The following is a 19,928-nucleotide window of genomic DNA, read 5'->3' on the forward strand; positions in this document are numbered from 1 at the left end:
GGTCGATAGTAGCCGAGTACACTTGTGGAGATTCGATATTGTTGAAATACAGCCTCCTTTTGCAGCTTTTGGCTCCAACAATCTTTTATTGTTTTCTCTCCGTCTTTATTAGCAGATTGTGGCCTCATATTTTCCCCTAATCTTTTGCAAAATCCTATCCATCTTCGCTTCTGTTGTGAGTTTTTTTCTTTTTGGGGGAAATCATCCATATTGTGCCTCATGTGTGAACGTCTAATTTCTGTTATCATAAAATAAAATAAAATGTTATTCTTGTTACATATTTTAATCATCTGCATGGTTTGTGGCGAAGTGTATAAAAGGCACAGACATGGATGTAAACATATTTATTTTTCATGGATATTAATTATATAGAAATGCAACAAGCCTTACTTTTTTTGGATGTCTTGTAAAATTGTGGAGACACTACACTAATGAGCTGCATTATGCTCTTTGGCTAATCCGACCACTGGGAGCTGTTACAAATAATCTGTTGAATTATCCTGTATTTACATAATGCAGCCACAATGCACTGTACAGTATGTATCAAATAGGTTTAAAGAATGGTACATGGATTTTCCAGACAGGCTCATTTAGATGATTTTGACACATGGTTGGGCGTTTTATTTCCCTGTTAAGGTCTAGACATGAGTGATTTATGAAGCTACCGACAAGGTGCTGGTGTGGGTGGATGGGTGAATGGAGGGCGGCTGATTTGGGGTTGTGGGAGGTGTTGAGTGTTCCACCTGCAAGCAGATGATGGATGTGTGTATTTCCTGCCAAAGTGCCAACATTTTTGAGAGGCAAAGCTTAAAGCCAAATATAAACTAGATCGGTTCTGCACAGACCTACAAATAAACCGCTGTTTGAGTTCTGTTTTCATCTTGTTGCACTTGTTGTGTAAAACGAGAAACTCAGCAGTGTGACCTCAGGTGCCCTGCCAGTTTTTCTGCAAAATGTCAATCCTACACTGGAATACTGATCGCAAAAATTAATGCTCAACCTGATCTTTGTTGTGAATAATTGGGATGACAAGAACTGTTTTTCTGCATCGTGGTTACAACTCTTTGTGTTTTTGTAAAACTTTTAAAATGCTATCATTGCAAGAAACCAGTGCATATCTTTGGACTAAAGCTGTAACTAATGATTATTTTCATCATCATTTTTATTATTATTATTTTTTTAGATTCATCAATGAAAAATGGACATTATTTCAAATTGACAGTGCACAAACCGGTTGCTGAATGAAGATACGAGGGCTCTTAAAGTAATCAATGATAAATAATAATTAGAGGGGGAAAAAAATGCATGTTGACATTAAATAGTTTTACAATAGGCCATGGCCAAACACACAAAAACATACAAATGTATGATATAGCCCACAATATCTGACAAATGTTTTTTAAGTGCACAGAAAATGGTATTTCGTGTTGTTTAAACAGGACCTGAGCTGTCAGAATAATATTTGATAAATAATCAAGAAAAAGTAAAAACTTTAGAGCATATACAGATATTCTCAAAAATGTGCAATAACCCTAAAAATGACATTGTAACAAGTATTCATCCATGTCTAAACGCAATCTGTCCTGCCACACTCCTCATTCATAATGTACTCATTATCTCGTCATATTCCTCAACTAACAATAACACTTCAAGCTTATTCATACACTTCCGCAAAAAGAGTTCACCTTTCCCTACTTTAAGATGTTTATTGATACTCTAGTTGAAGTTGACTGTAAAACTAAACACAACAAAAGAATTACATATGTTGTGTGTTTCAACACAACACATACAGTAATTCTTTTTTATATATCGGCAGCTTAATGCTAGCACTCAATGCAAAATGCTAGTGACTGGCTAGCAAAAATGTGCATTAGACATCACAGAAGGGATTGACCTTCAAATAACAGATATTCACACAGAAACGCTCTAGTAACACATACAGACAGGTAATATAACAACACTCACGGGTACGCCGAAATAATCACGATTATTTTGATCAATATTGTAATCATGATTACTAATTTTTTAATTATTATTATTTTTACGGTTATTTGTCGTGTTAGGGAAAAATCCTTATTTTTATTGCACTGCTTTTCAACAAACAATATGTAAACAGTTTTCAGTGCAAAATGAATCTTTAAATAATAATAAATGACAAATAATTATTAAAAAAAAAGAAATGTACCCAAAATTCTACTTTACCGAGGGCTAACTGAATAAATATGGTGTTACAAACTACAATCAAGAATTGCAACTTAAAAGAATCAAATGCAGTTTATGCATAAAACACAATAACGTTAGGCTGCAAGCATTGACTTTTGATTTGAAAATCCCCCTCGCCAGTATAGTGAATTGTCAAGGACGGGTACGTCTCCGTTGCTCTGCTTGATTGGTCAGTTGTGCACGGTCACAAACTGCAAAGAACTCAACAGTTGTTATTTCCCTCTCTATTTACTTCCGGCGTTATTTAACTAAGGTCAGGCCAGCTGAAAAGTTGAAGTCAAGGAACCCGCTTGTTATTAGTGTCTTACTGTGACACGACACCTCTCTGCCAGGGCCAACTACAAAAAAAAAAAAAAAAAAAAAGCTTCATATGTTACTATGTTGAACATCAATGCCATTTTAAGCTTTTATTTTGAAGTTGGCCAAGAGCGCGGTGCCGGCGCTGAATGAAGCCTTAACCATACATTCGCCCCCTGGTGGCTGACTAGGTTGTGGGCACTGCTGCAAATGAAGCACTTTTCATATGCAGCAGTGCCCGTATCTTAAATGTAAAAAAATCGCAGACGATCAGGCTCATTTAATTGTGGCAGACTACACCCGGGATTGGTCGCATGTCAATTGCAGGGCACATAGAGGCAGACAATCATTCACATTTAAACCTACACTCAGTCAACGGGAATTGATCCCATGCTGGCTGAATGAAGTTGGCCATATAAGCTCAAATGTTAAACACCAACGTTCCTGGGGAATCAATAATTTGTAAAATGTATGCACTGTGGTCTTGTTTGTCTTTGTGGTATAAACTTGAACGTGCTATGTGTGCTGAGGTTGCAAGTGTCCTCCAGCCTTTTCCAAGTCACTCATTAGAAAGGCAAGCAGGAGATGATGGGAAAGAAAGGGGAAACAAATAAAACAAGCAAGTGGAGGCCATTATTTTTAATGAGTTTTTTTTTTATAAAGCTCCACACTTTGTTTTGAATGAAGGGTCAAAGGAGGCTAAGCATAGAGGAAAAAATGGGGGGCGACTTCCTGAAGATTGAGTTACTGTGTGTTTGAACTTTGTATCCTTGTCATCTGCTTCGTACATTAAGAGACCTCCTACTTTGGTCTGACAAGCCTTTGGGGGTCCAACAATACGAAGGTTACAGCTCTCCCAAAGACAAACTTGTTTAAAAGCTCTGCTTGAACTCTAGCATTTTAATGCACAGATGGTGTGTGTGGACTGTGAAGGCTATGAAATGACATAGAGATACTACTAGCTTTTGGTCTCCTTCTTGCAGGAACACACACGCTCGCACACATGCATACACACATTCACACATGCACGCACACCCTCACACACACACACACAAACAAACACACACAAACATAATTCATCAAGGCTGATTTTTCTGGGGCTGTTTTAATGAAAGCTATAATAATACTGTAATAAAATAACGCAGTTGCTGTTCAGCAACATGCTTTTGAGGCTGTTTTTCTTTAGATGGAAAAGGGGCCTTTGACAAGGTAAAGGGAATTATGAACAGTTCCAAATAGCAGTCAGTGTCAAGACAAATTCTTTAGGCTCCCGCTAGAAGGCAAACACATCAGGAAAAGCCTCCAAGAACAACTGAACCTCATTTGGGATTCATCGGAGCTAGGTGTGTGCTGACTTGGGGTTGAAGGACTTCATATTTGTTTTTGTTTTTTGCAATGATGTATTGTAGCGAGCCTGCTACTGACTGCTGCATGGCTTCTTGCTTGAGTTCTATCAATTCAGAACCACATCATCTGCAAGTGAAGGTGTCTGAGGGTGATTTGTAATTGGATGAGTAAGTTGGCGGTGGGGCGAAAGGAAGGAAGCAGAGGAGCGTGCAGCCTGTGGCTTTGAGATGAACACTTGTTTTTTGGCGTAGACGTTCATAGTTTATTTTTACAATGAAGAGGTTGTGGATCGACCACCGCTTGTCCATTTCATCATCTAAGAAGACCCTATAGTATGTTGTCTGTCTTTTCACTGTTACGGGAGGGAGTTTGGTGAATTTGCTGATTGCTGACATTAGGATATAGGCTGTTTGACAGCTAGCGTTAGCGGATGTCTTTTCAGATGCATAGCATTTGTGCTTTTGTTATATTTGAGGATATTTTGTTCTACCCGTCACATTTTTAGTAAAATCTTTCCACGTGCTTAAGGCGCTGGTAATTTGATGTGCAGAGTGAGCACCTGTTGATTTCAGTGAGTCTTTCCAAAACATGTGATTGGCTGTTATTTGACTTCAACCTCTAACCGTCATTGTGGAATGATAAAGTCGACGCATCGACTAATCGACTAGTCAATTCAACCACTAGTGCTGGCTTCCATTTAACAAGTTGTAATGCCATCCAGCCATCCATCCATTTTCTACCGCTTATCCGGGTCGGGTCGCGGGGGCAGTAGCTTTAGCAGGGACGCCCAGACTTCCCTCTTCCCAGCCACTTCATCCAGCTCTTCCGGGGGGATCCCGAGGCTTTCCCACGCCAGCCGAAGGACGTAGTCTCTCCAGCGTGTCCTGGGTCGTACATCTGGCTCCTCTCGATGTGGAGGAGCAGCGACACTACTCTGAGATCCTCCCGGATGACCGAGCTTCTCACCCTATCTCTAAGGGAGAGGCCGGACACCCTGCGGAGGAAACTCATTTCGGTCGCTTGTATCCGGAATCTTGTTCTTTCGGCCCACAGCTCGTGACCATAGGTGAGGGTAGAAACGTAGATGGACCGGTAAATTGAGACCTTCGCCTTTCGGCTTAGCTCCTTCTTTACCACAACGGACCGATACAAAGTCCGCATCACTGCAGACACTGCTCCGATCCGCCTGTCGATCTCCCGTTCCATTCTTCCCTCACTCGTGAACAAGACCCCAAGATACTTGAACTCCTCCACTTGGGGCAGGATCACATTCCCGACCTGGAGAGGGCACGCCACCCTTTTCCGACTGAGGACCATGGTCTCAGATTTGGAGGTGCTGATTCTCATCCCAGCCGCTTCACACTCGGCTGTCAACTGCTCCAGTGAGGTCACGGCTTGATGAAGCCAACAGAACCACATCATCTGCAGGCCACCAAACCGGACCCCCTCTACGCCTCGGCTACGCCTTGAAATTCTGTCCATAAAAGTTATGAACAGAATCTGTGACAAAGGGCAGCATTGGTGGAGTCCAACCCTCACCGGGAAAGAGTCCGACTTACTGCCGGATATGCGGACCAAACTCTGACTCCGGTCGTACAGGGACCGAACAGCCCGTGTCAGGGGGTTCGATACCCCATACTCCCGAAGTACCCTCCACAGGACTCCCCGAGGGACACAGTCGAACGCCTTCTCCAAGTCCACAAAACACATGTAGACTGGTTTGGCGAACTCCCATGCACCCTTGAGGACCCTGCCGAGGGTGTAGAGCTGGTCCACTGTTCCACGGCCAGGACAAAAACCTCCTCCTGAATCTGAGATTCGACAGGTGGTGAGCCCATGGGAAGGCAAGTTGTAATGTATTTAGTTAATTCTGAAAAAAGTCACATCCCAGTTATACAACCCCAATTCCAATGAAGTTGGGACGGTGTGTTAAACATAAATAAAAACAGAATACAATGATTTGCAAATCATGTTCAACCTATATTTAATTTAATACACGACAACGACATAGATTTAATGTTCAAACTTTATTGTTTTTAGCAAATAATCATTAACTTAGAATTTTATGGCTGTAACACGTTCCAAAAGAGCTGGGACAGGGTCATGTTTACCACTGTGTTACATCACCTTTTCTTTTAACAACATTCAATAAACATTTGGGAGGACACTAATTGTTGAAGCTTTGAAGGTGGAATTCTTTCCCATTGTTGCTTGATGTACAGCTTCAGTTGTTCAACAGTCCGGGGTCTCCATTGTCGTATTTTACGCTTCATAATGTGCCACACATTTTCAATGGGAGAAATGTCTGGACTGCAGGCAGGCCAGTCTAGTACCCGCACCCTTTTACTACGAAGCTACACTGTTGTAACACATGCAGAATGTGGTTTGGCATTGTCTTGCCCAAATAAGCAGTGGCGTCCATGAAAAAGACATTGCTTGGATGGCAGCATATGTTTCTCCAAAACCTGTATGTACCTTTCAGCATTAATGGTGCCGTCACAGATGTGTAAGTTATCCATGCCATTGGCACTAACACAGTCCCATACCATCACAGATGCTGGCTTTTTAACTTTGCGTCCATAACAGTCTGGATGGTTCATTTCCTCTTTGGCCCGGAGGACACGACGTCCACAATTTCCAAAAACAATTTGAAATGTGGACTCGTCGGACCACAGAACACTTTTCCACTTTTCATCAGTCCATCTTCGATGAACTCAGGCCCAGAGAAGCTGGCGGCGTTTCTGGGTGTTGTTGATAAATGGCTTTTGCTTTGCATAGTAGAGTTTCAAGTTGCACTTACGGATATAGCGCCGAACTGTATTTACTGTCATTAGTTTTCTGAAGTGTTCCTGAGCCCATGTGGTGATATCCTTTGCACATTGGTGTCGGTTTTTGATGCAGTGCCGCCTTAGGGATCGAAGGTCACGGGCATTCAATGTTGGTTTTCGGCCTTCCCACTTACATGCAGTGATTTTTCCCGATTCTCTGAACCTTTTGATGATATTATGGACCGTAGATGATGAAATCCCAACATTCCTTGCAATTGTACGTTGAGGAACATTGTCCTGAAACTGTTCGACTTTTATACCCAATCATGGAACCCACCTGTTCCCAATTAGCCTGTTCACCTGTGGGATGTTCCAAACAGGTTTTTGATGAGCATTCCTCAACCTTCTCCGTCTTTTTTGCCACATGTCCCAGCTTTTTGAAACGTGTTGCAGGCCATAAAATTCTAAGTTAATGATTATTTGGTAAAAACAATAAAGTTTATCAGTTTGAACATTAAATATCTTGTCTTTGTTGTGTATTCAATTAAATATAGGTTGAACATTATTTGCAAATCACTGTATTCTGTTTTTATTTATGTTTAAAACAACGTCCCAACTTCATTGGAATTGGGGTTGTAAGAGGCATGCACAGCTGTGTAACCACATTATTTCAGTTGCTTCGATGTACTTTCCCTCTCGTAAAGATTAAAACAAATTTTCAAGTTGGTGTTCAGGTGTAATTAATGGTGTTTGTTTTGAAATTATTTATTTTGGTCTACATTTATTTTTCTGAAATACGCTATTTGAATAAATTTGCTTTGCTTTAAGTAACAAAAACACTGAACAGGAGTGTGTAGACTTGTTGTTTCCACTGCATGTTATTGCTTTCAGAAAGCACCAGTTAAACAATAACCAATTCCCATTAAATATTGTGTTGTATGAGCCAAAGAAGAAGTAGTAATATTCATGTAAACACAATAATATACATACAAAATGATTCCGCATATAAAACTGATACACTAATTATAATGCTCCCTGGTCAAGAAACTGCAACTTGAACCTTAGACCGACTTAATGTTTTTTTAATCCATCCTTTTTCAACACTGCTTGTTCTCATTAGGGCAGTGATTTCCAACCTTTATGGAGTCAAGGCCCATATTTTACAATTGAAAAATCTCACAGCACACCAACAAACAAATATGTCACAAAAAGTGGATACACTAATTACTGTATGTACTTCCTCCCATCTAATAGAAGAGCATTTATTTGTTGTGTGTGTCACTGTGCCTCACTGGCATAAATAGATGAAGGATACATTATTTCTTGTAACTAAAACATTTTTTGAGCAATTAAGTAAAATTTGATGATTTCCCACGCCACACCTGAAAAGTGCTCACAGCACACTCATGTGCCATGGCACACTGGTTGGGAATCAGTGCATTAGGGTCACAGGTGAGCTGGGGCTGAGCCCAGCTGACTGGGCAAGAGGTGCATTACATTCTGGACTGGTTGCCTGTATGTTGGCATGTTTATTTTTAAATTTTGGAATATGGGAGGAAGCCAAGTACCTGGAGAAAACCCACGCAAGAAGGAGAAGTTACCTGGGCTGAGATTCAAACCCAGAACCACTTGACTGTGGGGCAGATGTGCTCACCACTGCACAACTCACTAAATACCTAATAAAATATACAATACTTAAACAAGGACCAAAGAACACAAAGTACAGAATATAAATTCTTAGTAATGCCAAAAAACAAAGTGGGATTTGTCTTCCACTGATTTCTACTGCTCCAGTATATCTTTGGCCTGAACCCAAACAAGCGCTGGCTTCCTTTTCCTACACACTGGCTTCTTACACCCCGACTGCCTCCGTTTAGCTATGGCAGCATTTTAATTACAGCCTAATTGATTCAATTAGAAATGAAGCCACTGTGAAGACAATTAATGCAATGATGAGTCAACAATTGTAGCTACATCTCTCAACTTGCAAGTAGTCAGAAAACACTCCAAAATAACGACACCAATTCGCTGCCAGAGATCTTTTCAGCTTTTAATTCCAGATACTCCTTTGAAACTATTGATGTTATTTTTAACATTACTATGCATAACTCGGTCATTTCATTATCTCTCTACCCTGTATGAGTTCATCTGAGATCACACCACCATTCCTAATATCTATTTATTACACTTTTCTAATCAACCACAAGACATTTATTTGATCTCTTAGAGATTGTGGACTGGGCAAATCCAGAGCATTACAACCTCATATGTTATTCTCTTTGGTAAGAGATCCCTTGTCTTGGTTAAGGGAGGATGAAAGGTACAATGGAGGACCCCAGGAGACATGGCTGTTTGTTAATCACTAATTGAGTCTTAAAACTCCCTATGAATGGACCACATTAATTTGTTAGGTTCAGCACACAGTTGAATCTTAAGAGAATAGAGGGGAACAGAGGGGATGCAGAAGGAAAAGGATGGAGGACCTGGAGTCAAGGAACACAAAGTCAGTAATGTAATTCATCAAAAATCAATGATGTGTCTCATGTGTCCTGGCTGATGGTATTCAAAAGGCTAATAAGAGAGTGACATCAGGCACCCCGGCAGGAGTGCACTTCTTTGCAAACAGTGTTTCAAGATTCATGTCAAGATTGACGTTTTGATTTTCAAGGTCAACTGTCGTATTTAAAGTGAGCAATATTCAACAGGATTGAAATTAAATATAATAGAACCTTTAATGTTCATGTACAGACTGTGACTCAATAACTTTTTTGTCATATGTCCAATGAAATACATACATATACTGTACATTGTCTTCTTATATTGCAAAAACGAATACTATTATTGCCTAATACACATCAAATTGTGTTTTTTCATGCAAAAGCTGGGTTAACAGACAGCGTTGTTGCAACTACAAACAATGAGACTTGCTTACATGAGAGTGCAGGAGGCTCCACGTCAGTGGCAATACCACATATCCACTTGTTTATAAAAAGGACAGTATCATGAAACAGTCCTTCACACAGATCAAAGCTGGTGATCCTCTACCTGAGAAATGTTTAATTGTCTGGTTTTGCGCTAAAACAAGAGAGCCAATAAGTTTCACGAAAATTCATCTGGTAGTGTTGTTCATCTTATCGACCAGTGGAGATGGTTCAGATATGTTGTGGTTCCCAAACGTTTTAAACCAATTACCACCTAAAAAATACATAGCTCTCCAAGTACCACCATAATGACCAACATGCAAATACAGCAATGTAGTAGGCCTAAGTGTTCATCAAAAACACAAGAAAGATGTTGTATTCATAAAAAGTATTTTTATTATTGTTGTGAACATTCACACCATGCTTAAATATAAGAAAATAAAAAACACATCAAAAACATTTACATTATTCAATTACAAATATATTGCATATAAAAATTGCACTTCAATGAAATAACATAAAACACAGAATTAAAGATTACATTCAAACATCTTTTTCTTTAAAGTTAAATACAACTGAATTGTACGAATAAAAATATACTGTAAATGAAAGACAAAAACTGTGCTGTACCAAAAAAAGAAGGAAAGTAAGTTTCAACCGGCTGTAAAAATTGCTACAAGCTTCATTCTGATATCCATCCATCCATTTTCTGTACCGCTTATCCTCACTCGGGCCGCGGGCTGCTGGACCCTATCCCAGCTATATAAATTCAATGCTAGCAGTGGTATTCGCTGACTGTTGTATTTTAACATATTGTATATCAATGGGAGAGATAGGTACCTGTATTTTATATATATATATATATATATATATATATATATATATATATATATATATATATATATATATATATATGTACATATATATTTATATATATATATATATATATATATATATATATATAGAGAGAGAGAGAGAGAGAGAGAGAGAGAGAGAGAGAGAGATACTGTACATACAGTGTATATATATTAAATTTGGGAAATAGTTTGCTTCATATTAATGAACAGTCTCCACTGTTTATGTTTAAATTTATTATTATTATTGTTATTATTATTATTATTATTATTATTATTATCTATCCAGCCATTTTCTTTTCCACTTATCCTCACTCGGGCTGCGGGCTGCTGGAGCCTATCCCAGCTATCTTCGGGCGAGAGGCGGGGTACACCCTGAACCGGTCGCCAGCCAACCGCAGGCCACATACAAACAAACAACCATTCGCACTCACATTCACACCTATGGGCAATTTAGAGTCTTCAATCAACCTACCACGCATGTTTTTGGGATGTGAGAGGAAACCGGAGTGCCCAGAGAAAACCCACCCAGGCACGGGGAGAACATGCAAACTCCACACAGGCAGATGAATATTTGTATGGTTTAACTCTTTTAGAAGAGCAATTATGTTTTACAGACACTTTGAGAGACATGCGTAGCAGTGAAATATATGTGTGTGTGTGTGTGTGTGTTTGTGTCTGTGTGTGTGACACTGTCAGCATAGTGACTGTACTTTTGCTTAAATTCTCTGCTAGTGTGATAATAGTTTCAGGCTTTGGAACTCAGATGCCTTTAACCACACACAGGCCATAACTTCTTTCTTCTTGCCTGCTGTTTCTGTCTATTGTCTTTTTCAGCACTTCAGAAGAAGAGCCAAAGCGTGAGGGTAATGAAAAGGCCTACAATCCTCCTCTGGGCCTGGCAGACTGTTGAAGCAAAGAAGTTGTATTGCTCTAAGTCTGAGAATGATCAAAAACAAAAGAAATCCGATGGCCGTCGAGGGAACAAGCTCCTGCGAGGGAGCTGGAGAAAGGAGGGAAGGAGTTGTGGCACACGAAGACGAGCGTCGTGTTGGGAGTCGAACAGAATGAGGTGCTACAGAGACTTGGATGAAGAGACGGGTTCATTCTGCTCCATTTTATTTCAAAGACCAAAGTAGCAGAGTGCAGGTGTTTTTGTATGATTGACATATTGTTGACTTTAGTGCAGTGGAAACAATCAAATGTTTTATTGTCCTGCTAGACACTGAGCTTTGAGAATGGCTAATTATTGTGCATCCTATGCTCAACTCATGCTTACATATATGCGCATACTCATGCATGCACATTCACTAGTCTGGGTGCTGATTAACGAAAACACAGGAAGGAAATGATTACAAAGTGATGGTTTAATCCAGCTGTCAATCACACACCTCGTTAGCAAACATATGGGATCTTTTAGAGCTAGTAAATTGTAGACTGGGAATTCAGGAGAATTGAGTGGATAATGGGGAATAGTCAAGGGATAGTTGGAGTAAGGGCTAAGTGAGGGTATGATGATGATGGAATGATGACCATATACGATTGTGGGAGGAAGAACAAAACAAAGAGAGAGATGGCGATGAGGAGGAGTTTAGATAACAGCCTTCCTTTTCTGCCTGGGGGTGCTCTGTGGATAGTTTCTACCTAGCTTTCATTTGCAGCATCCATAACAAATGCAGAAGCAGCGAGCACTTGCCATGTCAGTCACGTCTCACACCACCGAACCTACTTGTAATTCCCTGATTAATTAAGAACAGAGATTTGTTAATTTAATTGTAGGTGTAGGGCGGTTTTTTCCCTTGCTTTCTTCTGCCGCTTTGCACGCTCTCATCTTCTTGACAGGCTAATTTGCCCTGCAGCTTTGAGCGGTGGAAATGAAAGGTATAGCAGAGGAAGCCTTCAGATGGTTTATTAAGAATTGATTCCGCACATGGGCAAAGAGACAGAGCGAAGGGAGATTCATGCTGAAGTGCCTCCCAGGCAGACACCCTGGGCGAAAGAGGAAAAATTATGAGATGAGGGAGGCGTTTGAGCAAAAAGAGATTGTTGCGATACAACCCACGTTTCTCCACAGAGTGCATTTCAGGATCATTGCTGAGCACTAGTTCTTAAAACTTATCTTCCAGCCTGGTTGAACCAGTAGGGCTCTTTTTTTGTGCCCACAGTTGTCATTGAGTGAGCTACCTGTTAGCAGGGTCTTGTAGCTTGTCTCTTGCGTTTATAGAAGCAGTGCTAAAAGCGCACTGACAGTCTTTGACATGGCAGGAGAAGAAACTCATTTGCTCAAGTCTGGGAGGTCAAAGCACGCAAAGTATGTTTCAACAGAACTGCAAGCAGACCTCCACAGGCGGATGATGTAAAGGACATCACAAATACCTGCGCCGTGAAGTGGGCTCTTGGATAATAATAATAACGATGCGTTCAATTAATTGATTTCTACAATGATTCAGAGGATTTGATGCCCGCTGTTTACATATTTATGGATATATTACACCTGACATCCACCACACATATCCATGGAGCTCAGAATATGTCTGCCTGCCATTCACCAAAATCACATTAGACCAGCGGTCTGCCTACCACACCAGAGTTAGACGTAGTTCCAGCAGGCGCAGGTTGAGACCGACTTTCTACCACCAAACTGTCACAGGCGCCAGGCGAATGTCGTTGCGCCGGTACGCCCAGCTTGCGGCAGACCGGTTTGCATCACACACATTTGAGATAGAGTACGTTAAAATGACTTCCAATATCCATCCATCCAGTTTCTTTACCGCTTATCCTCACTTGGGTCGCGGGCTGCTGGAGCCTATCACAGCTATCTTCGGGCGGGAAGGTACACCCTGAACCGGTCGGCAGCCAATCGCAGGGCACATATAAACAAACAACCATTCGCACTCACATTCACATCTACGGGCAATTTAGTGTCTTCAACCAACCTACCACGCATGTTTTTGGGATGTGGGAGGAAACTGGAGTGCCCGGAGAAAACCCACCCAGGCACGGGGAGAACATGCAAACTCCACACAGGCGGGGCTGGGATTTGAACCCCAGTCACCAGAACTGTGAGGCAGATGTGCTCATCAGTCGTCCACCGAACGAGCACTTACAACATATTCTATAATTATATAATGACCTCAGAAGCGCACCACAAGCTACATTGTTAGACATTCCTGTCAATTATACAAATATTTAAAACATATCTTACGGTAAAATACTTTAGTTATTTACAGTAATTAACTACAGTTTCCACTGCATCATGGGCCTTTGTTTTCTTAATGGCATTGTGGTGTGTACGTGTTAGCAAGCCGTACACATGTACCATCTTGAAGATTGGGTATTTATTTATTTATTTATTTTATTTGTTTACTTTTAACTGTTAACGATTTGCATTTAGTTGGTTTGCCCCCAGATACACCGTGGCAAGGTAGTGTTTAGCACGTCTGCCTCACTGTCAGGAGATCCAGTTTAAAATCTATGTTGGGACATCCCTGTGGAGTTTGCATTTTTTCTCTGTACTTGTTTGGGTTTTGTCACAGTACTCCGTTTGCCTCCCACATTACAAAAACATGCACGTTAGGTTAATTGAAGACTCGAAATTCGTCCAAAGAAACGGTGTTGACTGGCTACCACTACAGGGTGTACCCCATCTCTCACCAAGAGGCAGCTGAGATAGGCTCCAGTTACCCGAACAAATGGTAAGGAAATCAGAATCAGAATCATCTTTATTTTGCCAAATATGTTAAAACAATTTGTCTCCGGTAGGTAAAATGGATGAAAGGAAGGGTGGATAGTTGCCCCTCTTTTGTAGATAACATTTTCAGTTGTTTGGTTTCCACCTAGTAATTAGCAATATTGAGACAAAATTAAGTACAAAACTACCTGGCTGGTTATCTATAGCATATCAAGTTATGAAAACTGCATACAGAAATATCTAGACAAGTGTTCAGTTCTATTTTTTTTTTTTACTTCTCAAATATGCTCTGCTCAGATTTGACAGGCCAGAAAAGTACCAGTATGATGCTTGAAAATAATCAATAAAATTGATATTAAAATTCATTAGTCGCAACGATTTAATGTGACCTAACATAACAAAACAGAGACAAGTTGAGTCTGCCCACATTTTTTTTACATATTGATTGTTTCATGTCAGGAGCACATGATGAAGTTGTACTTGATGTGTCATTGCTTAGATGTCTAGTTCTGTATGTCAGCAGAGAAATAATTTGTCCAGCAGAGGCAGACAAATGAATGAGGTGTCCTGTTTGTTGGCTCGTATTAACTTTGGTAGGCGTTTCTTTCATTTGATTAGCTCCATGCTCTGTCTTGACAAATTGGGCTGTCCTTTCCTCACAGCCAGAACACTAATCTATGCCAAAAAAACAAAATCATTGCGCGTGACCAAGCAGGCAGCTCTGCATGTGTGCACTCTGTTTGTGTGTGTGTGTGTGTGTGTATGTGTGTGTGTGTGTGTGTATGTGTGTGTGTGTGTGTGTGTGTGTGTGTGTGTGTGTGTGTGTGTGCGTGCGTGCGTGCGTGTGTGTTCATTCTTCCATGCGTGCGTGTGTATGGGTGCGTGCGTTTGTATGATTGTATTTTAAGACAGACTGCTCGATAAATACAGGAGATGACGAGTAGTCTGGAAATGTCTTGTGAAGCTGGGTGCGAAAACCACTCCTTTGAGAGTTTCAGCAAATGTTTAAAGGAACACAAATAAAATCCAATCAAATACAAATCTTAAAGGGCCGGAAAGATATTTTTTCGATGAGCCATAGTCCATTTATTGAGTTTGGTCAGGCCACAGGTGATAATACTGTTATATTCAAAACAAAATATCATTTTAATTCAAAACAACAACAGAAACAGACTAGAATAAAATACGGCATTTCAATTTTGACATAAATTAAAATAAACAGTTGAAGAAAACAAAACATGAGCCATGTGATTAATCCAAAACAAATAAATCCTGAGGGGATTTAAAACACTTTTCTTTTTAAATATAAACACAAATAACCACAAGAAAGAAGAAAACAAATATTTCTGTCCAATTATTAAAGGGCATCAACACTTCGGGTGTGTGACAGTGCCGATTTTCACTGTCCACTTTTTGTTTTTTCTTTGCAGTTAACTTAGAATGTCATTTTTGTGCTAATCTAGGCTCCTACAGCTGGTAAAGAGTCAATATGTGAACTGCTCCAAAAAGACAAATGAAAGTTAAAAATTGCATTCTCAGCAGTTAACGCTGACTGATCCAGTAACAGGCTGTGTAGTAGAGGTATTCTCCTCTATTTCTAGTTTGGGTAGGTGGGGCTGTCCTTATGTCAGTGTGTCAGACAGAACACCACTTGAGGCCAGACTCAGAGGAAGGATGGTAATAAATTCACTGAGGTGGATATGTGTGATATTTTTCTTTACTACATTCCTTAGACTACAATTTATCTCTTCTTGTGTGTGTGTGCATGTGTGTGTGTGTGTGTGTGTGTGCGTGTGCGTGTGTTTGTGCATGTGTGCTTCTTGCCATTATTCCTGCCCCCATCTGACAGTTTTGGGTTAAACAATGTTATGATTAAAACCCTCCCAGACCTCCATGCATACCTCCATTGTCAATAAATCAAGTGTCTGAAGTGTGTGTCTACATATGTCCCTTTTGGTACTTTTGTGCATGCTTACATCTGGCCCTTGCAGCTATGTTCTCAGATACACATGAAGGTGACAAGCAGCTCAGCCTGCCCGTGCAGTGCGTGTGTGTCTGTGAGTGCGTTTGTGTGTGTGAGTGCATGTTTGTGTGTGCATGCGTGCATGTCTGTGTATCGCAGTGAAGATTTCCCTTTTTTTAAGTGTTATTTAGAATGAAGCTCAGAAATAGAACAAAGCAACAAAAAAACAACAAAACAATCAAATTATAATTTCTTATTGTTGCATATAATTAAAAAAGCAGAAGTAATTACAAATCTTAATTTTATAATACAAGTTTTAAAATTAGATACCGTAAGTTGACAGAGGATTTTTTTTAAAACGTGTCAATTCTCATTGATGCAAATTAATTTACTGAATGTGGAAACTGGATTATCACATACAGTAAATTGACGAATGTAGTTACCACATACACTACTAGATTACTCAACATCGTTTCAGGCGCAACTGCATCTGGTTGAGACCAAACTGAACAAGGCAAAGAATACAAGGCAGCAACCACTTATGTGACTATTTGTGATTGTAGTGACACCCCCTGCTGGACTGAAGACTTCACTACCACAAAGGATGTAACCTCATTTCCAGCAAGTATGCCTCCAATTTCATTCTCAGCCAGGGCACACCAGGTGGAAGTTTAAAACTCAGCCATCTCGTGTTCCATACAAAGATCTCCCATAAAAAAATAAAAGTTGCATCGAAATGTCTATACACTTGTGCACACTGAAGAGTGAGTCGAGACACATGTCTCCAAGCCAGGATTGTCCTGACCAAAGAGTGAGATACATACTTTATACTGTGCAGTTGCCAACAACCGGGCGAGACACAAGAAAAAAGCTATTGTGTGCCCACAGCTAAACAATAGCTGAGCAATGAGGGGAAAAAGCAAAGGGATCAATAGAGAATTGCAATTAGCCCACATTGGCAGGAGCAGTGCCAGATTAGACAAAGGATGTCGATTCCATTTCCTGCACTATCGGCTCGAAAACTTGCTGGGCTGGCTGTGAAATTGGAGCAACAAGCGGAGCCGCTTAAGACGTCGCGGTGTGATGGTGACAACATATACTAGTCTGTTAAACTAATCAATGCGGGGGGACACCATGCAATGAGCTTCATACGGGGCTGCTGCGGTTTACGAGATGACTCACATACAGCATGCGACTGAATAACCCAGGTTAACCACAAGGTTTTCCAGACCCAGGCACGTGCACACATAGACCCCAAGTGGTGCTCAAACTCCTGCCCATTTGCCCTGGATGAAAAAAAAAAGTGACCTTTTTTTTTCCATTCATCAATGTTTATAAAAATTTAATAAATCCCTTCAGTGTCATCACTCCCACCCAAAGTGTTTTGATATCTGATGGGGATTGATTTGAGTCCTTGGGAGAATTACACATATGATATGATACAGTATATGACATTGATGCTTCGGGAATTCTGAACAGCGCCACATCCCGATTGAAAGTATAAGAGGGCATGTGCACTTGTGCAACCACATTATTACTTTTTATTATTATTATTATTATTTACTTCCCCTCTCTAAAATATTGTCTTTTTTTTCCAATTGAGTTCTACAGGATATAGGTTAACTTATAGTGAGGATTTTCTTTTTTTTTTTTAATGATTTATCTTGGTCTCATTTTTGTATATCACAAAAACTTACCATTGGGGTGTGTAGACTTTATATCTACTGTAGCTTCCCTTTACCTCCTTTGTTAAGAGTTGTATTATTGACTGTGTTGATTGTGTTAAAAGAAATGAATCCATAATCCACTACTATTTTGTTATAATTGCTATGAATGATTTTGGTAATGGGTGCCCATTTTTAGCTTGAGCATGTACCCCCAAAAATGTCTGTGCACATGCCTGTCCAGACACCAATAATCAAAATGATCAGTCCTGGTTTTGAACACGGGAGAGTATTTCTTTTCAGTGACGCGACAGCAGGGTTGGATTTTTTTTTTTTCTTGGAGTATGATGTAGCATCTTATTCAAAAGAAATGAGCCACACATTACAAGAATCCCTTACCTTTACGTACGGCCTTGCCTTGCAATATATCCCTTGGAATTAAGACGGAGTAGAAGCTTTGTGAGAAGCCAGGTTGGCAGGGGCCTATAGTCATGGAATGCTCGCCATTATTCACCTGAAAGGAATGGTACAGTGTGAGATGCCAATAACGGAAGAATCATTTTTATTTATTTATTTTCTCTGGTCCAAAGCCTGACTTGAAAGCATCAGGTAGCAGTTGGCACCAAAGCCTCACTGATGGGGTTAACAACATGATCTTGAGAAGAAATATTTTCATCAAGACTATAAACAGATGTGGTCCATAAATAGACGAGCTCTGTTCTGGTGATCCAATGTTTGAGGGTGCACACTGTAGGTTACGATACTGCATGTAGTATGTAAAGAAGAGCATGTAACAAAACAATCTAAAGTGATTCAGGGAAGTTGCCACTGCATATGTGGAGAACGTACAAAAGTTGGCATCCAGCTCGTCATATAGCCAGTGTTTGTAAATGAAACCACACAGCCCAGGGCATTAAGGCCACTGAATGTGCGCAGTCAATTTCGGCGTCAAGGCTGGTGGCTGGTGCCCGAATGAATAGAGACATAGCGTTCACGTGAGAGTATCCTGGCAGGAGAGTAATGCAAATGTAGGAACACGTCGTTTTCTACATCGCATCTACAGCCTGACAATGTCATCCTGGTGAGAGGTAGTATGAGAAACAACTTGATAGTTTCGATGCCCTGCGCCGACACGACAGATTCGAATAATTAAGAGGTTTAAGTTGGATAAAGTGTGTGCGATTATATATATTTATATTCTTAACTACTACAGGAGTGGGGGGGGGGGGGGGGTGAGATAAAATACGAACTAAAATAACGATTTCACCCCGTAAATGCGCCGTGTTACACGTATAATTCCGTTTCAGTGCTGAGATCAGAAAGCTGGGCAAATGATCACTTACAGCAAAACCATCTCCAATCGATTGTATTTCACAACTTGCAAAATACTTATCGAATTATAGAGCTTGTTCGCAAGAGCACTTGTGAGAAATCCACGCATTGCCGTGGATTTCTACGCGCGCAGGACGGACTGCATCCGAACGCGTGACTGTATTCAACGTAGGGTTTAACGCTTTGAACCAGCACCGTATAACACTGTCACTGCGTCTTCAGTAGCTAGTCGCTCAGCAAAAGTAGAATAAATCTCACCCGGAATGCGTCAAGGAGAAGGGCTGCTGTCAGGACCAGAGCCAGGTCAGTCCTCATCGCGACGGACGAAGCGAGCAACAGCCACAGCAGCCTGGACGAGGAACCACAAAGAGAAAAGGGAGAGCCTAAATCTTCTCCCCAAATTGTCTAACGTCCCTGTCCTTTCCTCCGCAAGGTTCCGTGTTTGTGTGAGTGCGGCAGCTCGTGACTTTGTGCGACTCTGTGAGCAGGTGAGCGCTTCACTCCGCACCAAGGCGCAGTCAGCGTCAGCTTCGGAGCCTCCCTCACAACACACACACACACCGCACCCCTCCCTCTCGACACAGGCACTTAAAGCAACTTCGCCAGCCACGCTACCCCTGCACTCGCCTTTTTTTTTTTTTTTTGCATCCATCTAAATTTTCAGTACGCCTACTTTTGCAGGCTTTTGGTAAATGAGACCCCTCCAACAAATTCCTTTAAGGCAAATGGAGCGTGGTTATATGCACTTATAATTGATTTTAGCAGTTGGCTGTGGACTTAAAATGTCTAATTGAGGTCAAATTAACAAATGATACTTAGTTTATCTATCTATCTATCTATCTATCTATCTATCTATCTATCTATCTAT

The 19,928-nt window shown here is 40.6% G+C and overlaps 1 protein-coding gene across 1 annotated transcript in view; it reads right to left on the reverse strand.

The window, feature by feature from the left end:
- The window catches only part of LOC133409332 (cadherin-4-like), a 313,457-nt gene extending 293,825 nt beyond the window's left edge, over window positions 1–19,632 (reverse strand). The window contains exons 1-2 of the mRNA XM_061689204.1: window positions 19,319–19,632; window positions 18,128–18,242 (exon numbers count right to left, since the gene is read on the reverse strand). Coding sequence (XP_061545188.1) covers window positions 18,128–18,242; window positions 19,319–19,375 — 172 coding nt within the window. The 5' untranslated portion in view covers window positions 19,376–19,632. The remainder of the gene's footprint in view (window positions 1–18,127; window positions 18,243–19,318) is intronic.
- Between the last annotated feature and the right edge of the window lie 296 nt (window positions 19,633–19,928).

The sequence above is a fragment of the Phycodurus eques genome, chromosome 1, assembly GCF_024500275.1.
Source record: "Phycodurus eques isolate BA_2022a chromosome 1, UOR_Pequ_1.1, whole genome shotgun sequence".
Taxonomy (NCBI): domain Eukaryota; kingdom Metazoa; phylum Chordata; class Actinopteri; order Syngnathiformes; family Syngnathidae; genus Phycodurus; species Phycodurus eques.